We start from the raw sequence: 12,959 nt of genomic DNA, 5'->3' as shown, positions 1-12,959 counted from the left end.
GATCATTGAATAGTAGACGACCAAATTCCCATATATCATCACGAACATAATCGATCAATGAATGGACCAAAGATAATACCAGAGTACATAGAAAGATGCAAGCCATAAAATTCGAATCCAATAGAATGCCATAAACTTCTCTTGTATTCAGTTGATAGGCACAAGGGACCACAAGTCGACATAGATCTATCTCATAGGCATCCGAATATTTGAGCCAATTGTCGCCATTGAAACTGCTCATTGGTATCATGGGAATATCGAGTAATCCAGTATTGACCATTTCAGCTTGTATCACCGTAGAATGTATGGCATCATCCAGAGACAAGGGGAAAGCCATTTGCAAGGAGGCATTGAAAAGTTTCGCAAAGAGTTGAACCAATCCAGGGAAATGACCACTGAGTTTGATGTTGCCTTCATTATCTTTGAAATATGGTGATCTGTCTACGCTATAATCGGTATAGGTTAGTAGTGTTGAATTTTCCATATTTTTCCAATATTTAGGAAAATATAAAAATTTATTGGTCTTCGAGAAATTGTAGTGATGATCGAAGTCCAAGTCTACCCAATGATAGTTGGGATAGGGATTAAGTGAAAACACTCGCACTGTATGTTCTTCGGATTCCATGGTAGTTTTCTCAAATCTAAGCAAAACTTTGGTCATCTTGTAATTCCGACAGGTTACTAGTAACTGCTCCTTATATACTTTCTGGTTTGCCACATTTATTGCAATATTCAATATTCTCGTTTGTCGCATATTATCCAAAATTTCAGCTGACAAGTCCATAAGTCCTTCGTCAAATTTTGAGCTCATTACCATCATGGCCAATATTTCCAAATTAAATTTTTTGCGAAAGCTGAATGTTTGATTTTTATTGGTTATCAGCAATTTTGGTATTTGTAAATTATCCACAACTTCCATGAAGCTATGAGGCATCTTGGATTGTTCTTGATAAATCAAAAGTATCGATTCATATCTTTGTTCTTCATAAATTTGATTCAATAATTTTATATAGAATGAATTTGGATATAAATTCAATTTATTCTCTATTAAAGATGAGGTTATACTGTTTCCCGAAATACTCTTGAACATCCAAGAATTTGTCATGATAACAACAAATAATATTTGAAGATTTACCATTTTCTATAGATGATATATAGAAATGGTTTTTGGAAATAATCCCAAGTAAATGACTATAATATTCAAGATATTCCGGATTACTAAATTCAACAATCAAAGCTGCGTAAGAATTTATTCTTCTATTTTTTATAATATTTCCTTAATCGATGTCCTCCTTTTCCCTAGTCATCTTCGACATAATTGTAGGTATTTAACATGTTCGAAATGATGATAATAGGATGAGTTATAATTTTCTAGCATAATTTTTTCATAAATAAAAAAATAAAAAACAACGCCCTTGCACTATGGTACTAGGACTCACGGTTGCCACAGTTGGCAGAATTCTGCCAAAAATGGTAGATTTTTTATTGTTTGATAGAATTCTTGATTAGATTTTACACAATATTTCTCTTTAACTGAGAAGTAATTCACAAATAAAAATAAAATTTTGACAAAATTTTCCATATAAATACAATTTTGACAAAATTTTCTATAGAAATAAAATGTTGACAAAATTTTCTATAGAAATAAAATTTTGACAAAATTTGCTATAGAATAAAAATGTTGACAAAATTGTCTATAGAATAAAAATTTTGACAAAACTTTCGATAGAGTAAAACGTTTGACAATATTTTCTATAGAATAAACATTTTGACAGAATTTTCTATGGAAATACAATTTTGACCCAATTGTCTATAAAAATAAAATTTTGACAAAATTTTCTAAAGAAATTAAATTTTGATAAAATTTTCTATGGAATAAAAATTTTGACAAAATTTTCTATAGAATAAAAATTTTGATAAAATTTTCTATAGAATAAAAATTTAGACAAAATTTTCTATAGAAATAAAATTTTGACAAAATTCTCTATGGAATAAAAATTTTGACAAAATTTTCTATAGACATAAAATTTTGACAAAATTTTCTATGGAAATAAAATTTTGACAAAATTTTTTAAAGAAATAAAATTTTGACAAAATTTTCTAACGAAATAAAATTTTGACAAAATTTTGTATGGAATAAAAATTTTGACAAAATTTTCTATAGAATAAAAATTTTGACAAAATTTTCTACAGAAACAAAATTTTGACAAACTTTGCTATAGAATAAAAATGTTGACAAAATTGTCTATAGAATAAAAATTTTGACAAAACTTTCGGTAGAGCAAAACATTTGGCAATATTTTCTATAGAATAAACATTTTGACAGAATTTTCTATGGAAATACAATTTTGACCCAATTGTCTATAAAAATAAAATTTTGACAAAATTTTCTAATGAAATTAAATTTTGACAAAATTTTCTATGGAATAAAAATTTTGACAAAATTTCCTATAGAATAAAAATTTTGATAAAATTTTCTATAGAAATAAAATTTTGACAAAATTTTCTATAGAAATAAAATTTTGACAAAATTCTCTATGGAATATAAATTTTGACAAAATTTTCTATAGAAATAAAATTTTGACAAAATTTTCTATGGAAATAAAATTTTGACAAAATTTTTTAAAGAAATAAAATTTTGACAAAATTTTCTATAGAATAAAAATTTTGACAAAATTTTCTACAGAAACAAAATTTTGACAAACTTTGCTATAGAATAAAAATTGTCTATAGAATAAAAAATTTGACAAAACTTTCGATAGAGTAAAACAATTGGCAATATTTTCTATAGAATAAACATTTTGACACAATTTTCTATAGAAATAAAATTTTGACAAAATTTTCTAAAAAAAATAAAATTTTGACAAAATTTTCTATAGAAATAAAATTTTGACAAAATTTTCTATGGAATAAAAATTTTAACACAATTATCAATAGAAATAAAATTTTGACAAAATTTTCTAAAGAAATAAAATTTTGACAACATTTTCTAAAGAAATAAAATTTTGACAAAATTTTCTATGGAATAAAAAATTTGACAAAATTTTCTATAGAATAAAAATGTTGACAAAATTTTCTATAGAACTAAAATTTTAACAAAATTTTCTATAGAAATACAATTTTGACAAAAGTTACTAAAGAAATAAAATTTTGACAAAATTTTCTATGGAAATAAAATTTTGACAAAATTTTCTAAAGAATAAAAATTTTGAAAAAATTTTCTATAGAAATAAAATTTTGTAAAAATTTTCTATAAAAAAATTAACAAAATTTTCTAAAGAAATAAAATTTTGACAAAATTTTCTAAAGAAATAAAATTTTGATAAAATTTTCTAAAGAAATAAAATGTTGACAAAATTTTCTACAGAAATAAAATTTTGACAAAATTTGCTATAGAATAAAAATGTTGACAAAATTGTCTATAGAATAAAAATTTGGCAGAACTTTCGATAGAGCAAAACATTTGGCAATATTTTCTATAGAATGAACATCTTGACAGAATTTTCTATGGAAATACAATTTTGACCAAATTTTCTAAAAAAAATAAAATTTTTACAAAATTTTCTAAAGAAATAAAATTTAGACAAAATTTTCTAAAGAAATAAAATTTTGACAAAATTTTCTTTAGAAATACAATTTTGACAAAATTTTCTACAGAAAAAAAATGTTAACAAAATTTTCTATAGAAATAAAATTTTAACAAATTTTTCTATAGAAATAAAATTTTGACAAAATTTTCTATAGAAATAAAATTTTGACAAAATTTTCTATAGAAATAACATTTTGACAAAATTTTCTATAGACATAAAATTTTAACAAAACTTTTCTATAGAAATAAAATTTTAACAACATGTTTTATAGAAATAAAATTTTGACAAAATTTTCTATACAAATAAAATTTTCTATAGAAATAAAATTTTGGTAGTTTATTTTTGGCGCGAGTGGCAACCATGATTATGATCCGATATGGACCAATTTTGGTGTGATTGGAGATCGGCTATATATAACTATAGACCGATATGGACCAGTTTTGGTATGGTTGTTAGCGGCCATATACTAACACGACGTTCAAAATTTGAACCGGATCGGATGAATTTTGCTCCACCAAGTTCAGGTCAAATTTGGAGAACGGTTTATATGGGGGCTATATATAATTATGGACCGATGTGGACCAATTTTTGCATGGTTGTTAGAGATCATATACCAACACCATGTACCAAATTTCAGCCGGATCAGATGAAATTTGCTTCTCTTTGAGACTCCACAAACCAAATCTGGGGATCGGTTCATGTGGCGGTTATATATAATTATGGACCGATGTGGACCAATTTTTGCATGGTTGTTAGAGACCATATACCAACACCATGCGCCAAATTTCAGCCGGATCGGATGAAATATGCTTCTGTTAGAGGCTCCACAAGCCAAATCGGGGGATCTGTTTATATGGGGGCTATATATAATTATTGACCGATGTGGTCCAAGTTTTGCATGGTTGTTAAAGACCATATACTAACACCATGCATCACATTTTAACCGGATCGGATGAAATTCGCTTCTCTTAGAGGGTCTGCAAGCCATATTTGGGGGTCCGTTCATATGGGGGCTATACGTAAAAGTGGACCGATATGGCCTATTTGCAATACCATCCGACCTACATCAATAACAACTACTTGTGCCATGTTTCAAGTCGATAGCTTGTTTCGTTCGGAAGTTAGCGTGATCTCAATGGACGGGCGGACGGACGGACGGACATGCTCAGATCGACTCAGAATTTAACCACGACACAGAATATATATACTTTATTGGGTCTTAGAGCAATATTTCGATGTGTTACAAACGGAATGACAAAGTTAATATACCCCCATCCTATGGTGGAGGGTATAAAAAGAAATAAAATTTTGAAAAATTTTGGCAACATTTTCTAAAGAAATTAAATTTTAGCAAAATTTTCTATATAGTAAAACCTTTAACAAAATTTTTTATATAATAAAAGTGTTGACAAAATTTTCTATAGAAATAAAATTTTGACAGAATTTTTTGACAAAATTTTCTATAGAAATAAAATTTTGACAAAATTTTCTATGGAAATACAGTATTAACAAAGTATTCTATGGGAATACAATTTTGACAAAATTTTCTATAGAAATAAAATTTTGACAAAATTTTCTATGGAAATACAGTATTAACAAAGTATTCTATGGAAATACAATTTTGAAAAAAATTTTCTAGAGAATAAAAATTTTGACAAAATTTTCTATAGAAATACAATTTTGACAAAATTTTCTATAGAATAAAAATTTTGACAAAATTTTCTATAGAATAAAAATTTGACATAATTTTCTATAGAAATAAAATTTTGAAAAAATTTTCTACAGAATTTTTTTTTTGGAAATAAAATTTTAATAAAATTTTCTTTGGAAATAATATTTTGAGAATAGAATAAAAATTTTGACAACATTTTCTATGGAAATAAAATTTTGACCAAATTTTCTATAGAAATAAAATTTTGTCAACATTTTCTATAGAAATAAAATGTTGACAACATTTTCTAATGAAATAAAATTTTGACAAAATTTTCTATGGAAATATAGTATAAACAAAGTATTCTATGGAAATACAATTTTGTTGTTTTAATTAGTTGACCTTTAAACTTTTAATTATATTTGCTTAGTTTTTTGACAAAATTTTCTAGAGAATAAAAATTTTGACAAGATGTTCTATAGAGTAAAAGTTTTGATAAAATTTTCTATAGAATAAAAATAAATAAATAACATTATCATTAGGTCTTTTGACAGCACATTGGATGATTTTTGTTAACATTATGACAATTCATATGAATATCCTCCCATTATCGAACTTCTTGCAACCTGGCATAGTCAAATTTGGGACAAATATTTACAAGTCATTACAGACAGACTTAGATTATATGGTTCATCATTCATATAATACACTTCAACTCAATCGAATAAAAGGAAACCTCTTATATATACAGTCCATTACCATTACGAGCCATGGACTGAAAAAGGATGTACTAATCCATGCAAATCTCATGAATATTTTAACAAGGCGAAGCCTTCCTATGCATACACTGAATTTAAAAGGTCTCCGTACAAGCATTTTATTTCTTACAAAAACGAAATATTGGCTACACTAATAAAAATAGTGTAAAAATTGAATTACAATTAAATGTAATGGCATTCAATAGCATTATGTTGGTAAAAAATTTGTTTTGCTTAATGGCAACCCTACATTATAATTGAGTAATCATATAACGGAAACTGAATGTTCCCCATCAGTGTACGCAACGAGTCTTTGCTGATGTAGAAAACCGTTACTGCCCAATTATATTGTAGGGTTGCCATTAAACTATGAATATCGTAACTTTTATTTGCAATTTAATTTTTTATTGTAGTCAACATTGGGTTTTTTTGTATAAATTTGAAATGCCTTCATAGAGCCTTTTTTGATTTAGTGTATATAATTATTGTGATTTAGTGTATATATTATCAAATTAATGCAAATAAATCTTACCTTAAAAAGTTCCTCATATTTGTCACTTTTAAACGCATGTCTTTCAACACCAATAAACAAATTAATCAAAATCCTTTTGTTCTTATCATCTAATGATGTTTAATTAATTTCACTTTGCACTTTCTTTTTATAATGTTACGATTAGAGCCTGAAACAAAAACAAAATAATAAAATAGTAAGAATTAGTACAAAAAAGAAATTAATTCATTTAGAAGCCATAAAAAAAATATATTTATATAGATCACATACAAATTTAGGTTAATACCCTGTGAAGAATGTGTCACAGCTATAAAAAATATTTGTATAACTTTTTGGTAGTCTTTGCAATTTTTCTATGAGTTGCCGATTACGGAAGACTTTAGGTTTCAAAAAAAAAGAGGCTCATAAATGAATCTCAATCAAATTGGAGAGATAATTAATGACATCTTATCAGTATTCATCATAGTGTGTGGGACATAAGAGTTCTATAACTTTAATATAAAAGAGAGAGGGAGAGAGAGAGAGTGAAAATACAAATGACGAATAGGGAATTTCTTAGGAGAATAACAGAGTGTGAGAGATAACATGTATGTGTGAGATACTCCATGTATAACTAAATTGAAATTAAAAGATGCTTGTTAGGCTTAATCAGGGCTGTGGAGTCGGAGTCGGAGTCGGAGTCTTGGAGTCGGAGTCTGAAGATTTGGCTGGAGTCGGAGTCGGAGTCGTAAAAATTTTGCTCGACTCCGACTCCGGCTAAACCAAATTTTTTAAAACACTTCACATTTTTGTAACTAAAAAAGGTTTTACGCAAATTAGTTTCCAATGCGTTATGCATTCGATCAATGTACACCACGATTGGAAATAAAAATCAACTTCCAATTACGGCTATCATTTTATGTTTCCTAGAATGTTAGACTAGCAAATGGGCTGGATCGATCCATTTTAATCCGCATATCAATTTATTTGAAATAATTCGAACAATAATTCGAATTTATTGTTTTTTATTTTATTTAAGGCTATATACCTACACACATATGAGAGAAAAAATTGTCAAAGCTGTTTTTTATTGAAAATTTTGTCACTATTGTATTTATATGGAATGTTTTGTCAAAATTTAATTTCTATAAAAAAATTATTCGAAATATTATTACTATAGAAAATTTTTTTCCTATAGAAAATTAAGTCAACATTTATTTCTATAGAAAATAAAAAATAAAACAAGTATATACAGCAGTATGTTCGTCCGGGCCAAATCATAAATACCCACCACCATGAATCAAATATACTAATTTCCTTAGAAAATTTCATGAGGGTTTGATGACAGATCAGTTTAACCAGTTCGCATCCCGAAAATAAATGCAAAGATTTTACCTATCAGATTCCGGATTTATAAGAACTATTTTTGTTTGAGTTTTAAAGGAATCATAAACATATCCTGTAAATGTGCAAGAAAATTAAGAAAAAATACCTTGATTTGAAATCTAAAATCTATAGTACACCAACTGTTTTATGATTACGAGAAGTAATATCTGGCAAATTTACATTTATGGTAAATGCACCTTCTGTACCCTCAATATCTGAAATCGGTCTATATGGAGGCCTTACCAGCGTTGCAACAACGAATTTTTATTTTGGACCAAATTTTTCCAAAATTCGTACCAGGGGACCAGTTTTCTAATTTAAATTAAAATAATTTAAAAGTTACAATTTTTCTAAAATTTTTCTTCGAAAGAAAATTTTTTCAAAATTTTATTGTCCATGTTTTATTTCTATAGAAAATTTGGTCCAAATTTTATTTCAATAGATTTCATTTTAGCCAAAATTTCAATTTAGCCAAAATTTAATTTCTATAGAAAATGTAGCCAAAGTTTAATTCTATTGAAAATTTAGCCAACATTTAATTTCTGTAAAAAATTTAGCCAAAATTTGTACAAAATTTTTGCATAATATTGTATCCCAAATTTTTTTAAGAAGCTTATTTCTATACAAAATTTTGTTAAAATTTTATTTCTATGAAAAATTTTTTAAAATTTTATTTCTATGAAAATTTTGTTAAAATTTTATTTCTATAGAAATTTTTGTCCAAATGTTATTTCTGCAGAAAAATTCCATTTGGTCTGACCATCGGACCAACTTCAATAATTGTTTGGGTCTATTTTGGTCAATCGGACTAATGGGGCTACGCCAAAAACATGGAAGGATACGTACAGTATTCAGCATATCTATTGTAGTTCTAGAATATAGACCCCAAAACGGAGGGCCGGTTTATAAGGGGACTATATCAAAAACTGGACCGATACACAATATATTCGTCACACCTCTTAATGGTCCTAGAATACCTCCAGATTTCAAATTTCAGGCAAATTGGATAAAAACTACGGATTGTAGAAGTCCAAGAAGTAAACTCGTAACATCGGTCTAAAAGGGGGCTACATCAAAACTTCGTCCGATAGTGACCATCTTCGGCACGCCTTGTAATGGTCCTATAATACCTCTAGATTTCCAACTTCAGACAAATTGGATAAAAACTACGGATTCTAGAAGCTCAAGAAATAAAATCGGGAGTTCTGTCTATATGGGAGCTATATTAAAACATGGTCCGATAATCACCATTTTCAGCACTCCTCCTTATAGCCCTAGAATACCTCTAGGTTTCCAATTTCTGGCAAATAGGATAAAAACTACGGTTTTTATAAGCCCAAGACCCCAAATCGGGCGATCGGTTGATATGGGAGCTATATCAAAACCTGGACCGATCTAGCTCATCTTCGACATGACAAACTTATTATACCCCTGTCACCATTCTATGGTGGTGGGTATAAAAATATTTTTATGTAGAAAATTTTGTCAAAAATTTATTTCTATAGAAAATTTAGCCAAAATTTTGCTTCTATAGAAAATTGTGCAAAATTTTATTTACACAAAAAATTTTCCAATATTTCTATTAATAATTTTTTCAAATTTTTTTCCATAGAAAATTGTGCCAAAATTTTGTTACTATAGATTTTTTTATACAAAATTTATACAACATTTTATGTCGATAGAAAATTTAGGCAACATTTTATTTTTATAGAAAATGTAGTCTAAATTTTCTTTCTATAGAAAATTTTGCAGCATTTTATTTCTTTAGAAAATTTTGCAAAATTTTATTTACTACACAAAAAATTTTCCAAAAATTTCTATTGATATTTTTTTCAAAATTTTATTTCTATAGAAAAATTTGTCAAAATTTGTTTACTATAGTCTTTTTATAGAAAATTTGGTAAAAATTTATTTATATAGAAAATTTTCTCAAACATTTATTTATATAGAGAATTTAGTTCAAATTTGGCTTCTATAGAAAATTTGCAAACTTTTATTTACTACACAAAAATTTTTCCAAAATTTCTATTTATATTTTTTTAAAAATTTTATTTCTATAAAACAATTTGTCAAAATTTTATTTATGTAGCAAATTTTCTCAAATTTTTTTCTTACTGATACTCACTGCTAAGTCGAAAACTGGTAAAAGTGACTCAAATTTTGCTATATAAAAAATTATGAATGTTTCCCAAATATTGCACGAGATTTTGTAGAAGTCTGATTTCAGATTTTATCAAAATGTTGATCTAAATACAAAGTTGTGCAGAGTATGTTACAATCGGCCCGCCCGACTTTAGACTTTCTTTGCATTTTTATTTTTTGCTATAATTGTGTTACGTCCCATAACGTTAGATTTAAATTTTAGGTACAGAGATTTTCTAGAAGTATATACAATTTTGTCTAAATCGATTCAGATTCAAATTCATGCATATGGGAATATAACCCTTTATAATAATTTTCGTCCACAAATACATATACTGTCGGTATCTTCTCATATTATGATGGGTATTTATATCATTATTTTATTTATTAAACATTGCCCTAAATTTGAAATAAAGAGTTTAATTGGTATAAATGCGAAATTAAGACCTTTCTTGCACACATAAATAAATACGATACTTTATATCGATCCATATATATACCCCATATATATCCCCTCAATAGAACTAAAAATTAGTGGTACTAAAATGAGATTCAGTTATATTACCCGGAGTCGACACCGGAGTCGGAGTCGGAGTCGAGCTGATGAAAAATGCTGGAGTCGGAGTCGGAGTCGGAGTCGAGCAAAATTGGCTCGACTCCACAGCCCTGGGCTTAATACATTAGCTTATTGCAAAATTCACATAATAAAATTTGATTTTAAGAATTCTCTAGGACCTTAAGGTGTTTAATCCTCTAATGTCCATTTTTCAGCTGATAATATTATACAGGGTTTATTTATGAGGGAGAAAGAGACTGTGAGAGAACATTTGTAATGAGACTAAAAAATCTTAAGCGCATTAGGCTTTATACATATGTAAGTTTAATTGACTGCTGTCTATTCCAAACTTCACCTAATAAAATACAAGGGTTGCCTTTTATATTTTGGGATTAGAGAAAAAAACAAATATTAATAATCGCTTTATTATTTATTTTTTTTTTCAAAATATTCCCCTTTTGAGGTCTATACACATTTGCATGCGTTTGAACCAATTGTCAAATGCTCTTTTGCCCCTCTGATGGAGGTATCTCCACAACATGAACCCACCAACAACTTCTTCTGGTGTCGTAAAACGTTAAGCACACATTTTTTTATGTATGGGCATGCAGAGAAGTCATTCGGTGCCATGTCAGGATTATACGGCGGGTGACCCATCACACCTATGTTTTGAGTGCTCAAAACTGCAGTTGTTTAAGTCGATGTGCGATAGCTCGCATTTTCGTGGTGAAGTGTGATCATGGTTGTCACAGTTGGTAGAATTCTACCAAAAATGGAAAATGTTTTACTGTTTGGTAGGTTGGTAGAATCATTGATGTTTTTATAGATTTTATCAAATATTCCTCTCCAACTCTCATAAATTTTCTATAGAAAAAAAATTACATAATTTTTTATAGAAATAAAATTTTGATAAAATTCTAAAGAAATAAAATTTTGACAAAATTTTCTGTAGAAAAAATTTTGTACAAAAATATCTATAGAAAAAAAATTTTGACACAATTTGTATATAAAAATAAAATTTTAACAAAATTTGTCTATAGAAATAAAAATTTTACAAAATTTTTCTATAGAAATAACATTTTGACAAATATTGTCTATAAAAATAAAATTTTTCCACATTTTTTTATAGAAATAAAATTTTGACAAAATTTCCTATAGAAATAAAATTTTGACAAAATTTGCTATAGAAAAAAAATTTCACAAAATTTTCTATAGAAAAACATTTTGACAAAATATTCTATAGAAATAAAATGTTGACAAAATTTTCTACAGAAATAAAATTTTGACAAATATTTTCTAAAGAAATAAAATTTTGAAAAAAATTTCTATAAATAAAATTGGCAAATTTGGCAAAATGTGTTTATAGAAATAAAATTTTAACTGAATTTTTCTACTGTACTGTAATCATATTTGTTGTTTTGATCTCATCTTTTTTCGGAAGGTTCAAGTGTGGTTCACTTTGGGTTTAGCGAACTGCCTGTATTTATTCTGATAATTGGTTGATAGTTTTGCATCTTGCAGTCTATAGGGCTTTGCCCAAATAAATTTGACAAACATTCTTTTCCTCTGTTGGTTAAGCTACTCTTGTATTTTAGTCAACACAATGGTTTTAATGCTGAGATCAAAACAACAAATATGAAATAAAATTTTGACAAAATTTGTAGATAGAAATAAAATTTTGAAAATAAAATTTCTGTAGAGATAAAATTTGACATAATTTTCTATAGAAATAAAATTTTGACAAAATTTTCTGTAGAGATAAAATTTGACATACTTTTCTATAGAAATAAAATTTTGACACACTTTTCTGTAGAAATAAAATTTTGACATAATTTTCTATAAAAATAAAATTTTGACAAAATTTTCTATAGAAATAAAATTGTGACATCATTTTCTATAGAAAAAAAATTGAAAAATGTTTCTATAAAAAATTTTTGAAGTTTTCTATAGAAATAAAATTTTGACAAATTGTCTGTAGAAATAAAATTTAAAGAAAATTTTCTGTAGAAGTAAAGTTTTGACACAAATTCTGAAATTTTGACAAAATTCTACAGAAATAAAATTTGGAAAAAAATTCTATAGAAATAAACTGTTACACAATTTTCCATAGAAATAAAATTTTTGACAAAATTTTCTATAGAAATAAAATTTTGATAAAAATTTCTAAAGAAATAAATTTTTGACAAAATTTTCTATAGAAATAAAATTTTGACAAAATTTTCTGGAGGAATAAAATCTTAACAAAATTTTCTATAGAAATAAAATTTTGAGAAAATTTTCTATAGAAATAAAATTTAAAATTCTCCGAAGCAAAAAAAATTCTATAGAAATAAAATTTTGACAAGATTTTCTAAAAAATACAATTTTGACAAAATGTATCTATAGA

The 12,959-nt window shown here is 26.6% G+C and overlaps 1 protein-coding gene across 1 annotated transcript in view; it reads right to left on the bottom strand.

The window, feature by feature from the left end:
• loh (thrombospondin type 1 domain containing lonely heart) overlaps positions 1-12,959 on the bottom strand; it is a 270,439-nt gene that overhangs the window by 195,466 nt on the left and 62,014 nt on the right. The window contains exon 2 of the mRNA XM_075293524.1: positions 6,532-6,679. Coding sequence (XP_075149639.1) covers positions 6,532-6,569 — 38 coding nt within the window. The 5' untranslated portion in view covers positions 6,570-6,679. The remainder of the gene's footprint in view (positions 1-6,531; positions 6,680-12,959) is intronic.

This window comes from Haematobia irritans, chromosome 2 (assembly GCF_050003625.1).
Source record: "Haematobia irritans isolate KBUSLIRL chromosome 2, ASM5000362v1, whole genome shotgun sequence".
NCBI lineage: Eukaryota > Metazoa > Arthropoda > Insecta > Diptera > Muscidae > Haematobia > Haematobia irritans.
Note: the sequence above shows the minus strand (reverse complement) of the source record. Positions and strands in the feature narration are given on the sequence as shown.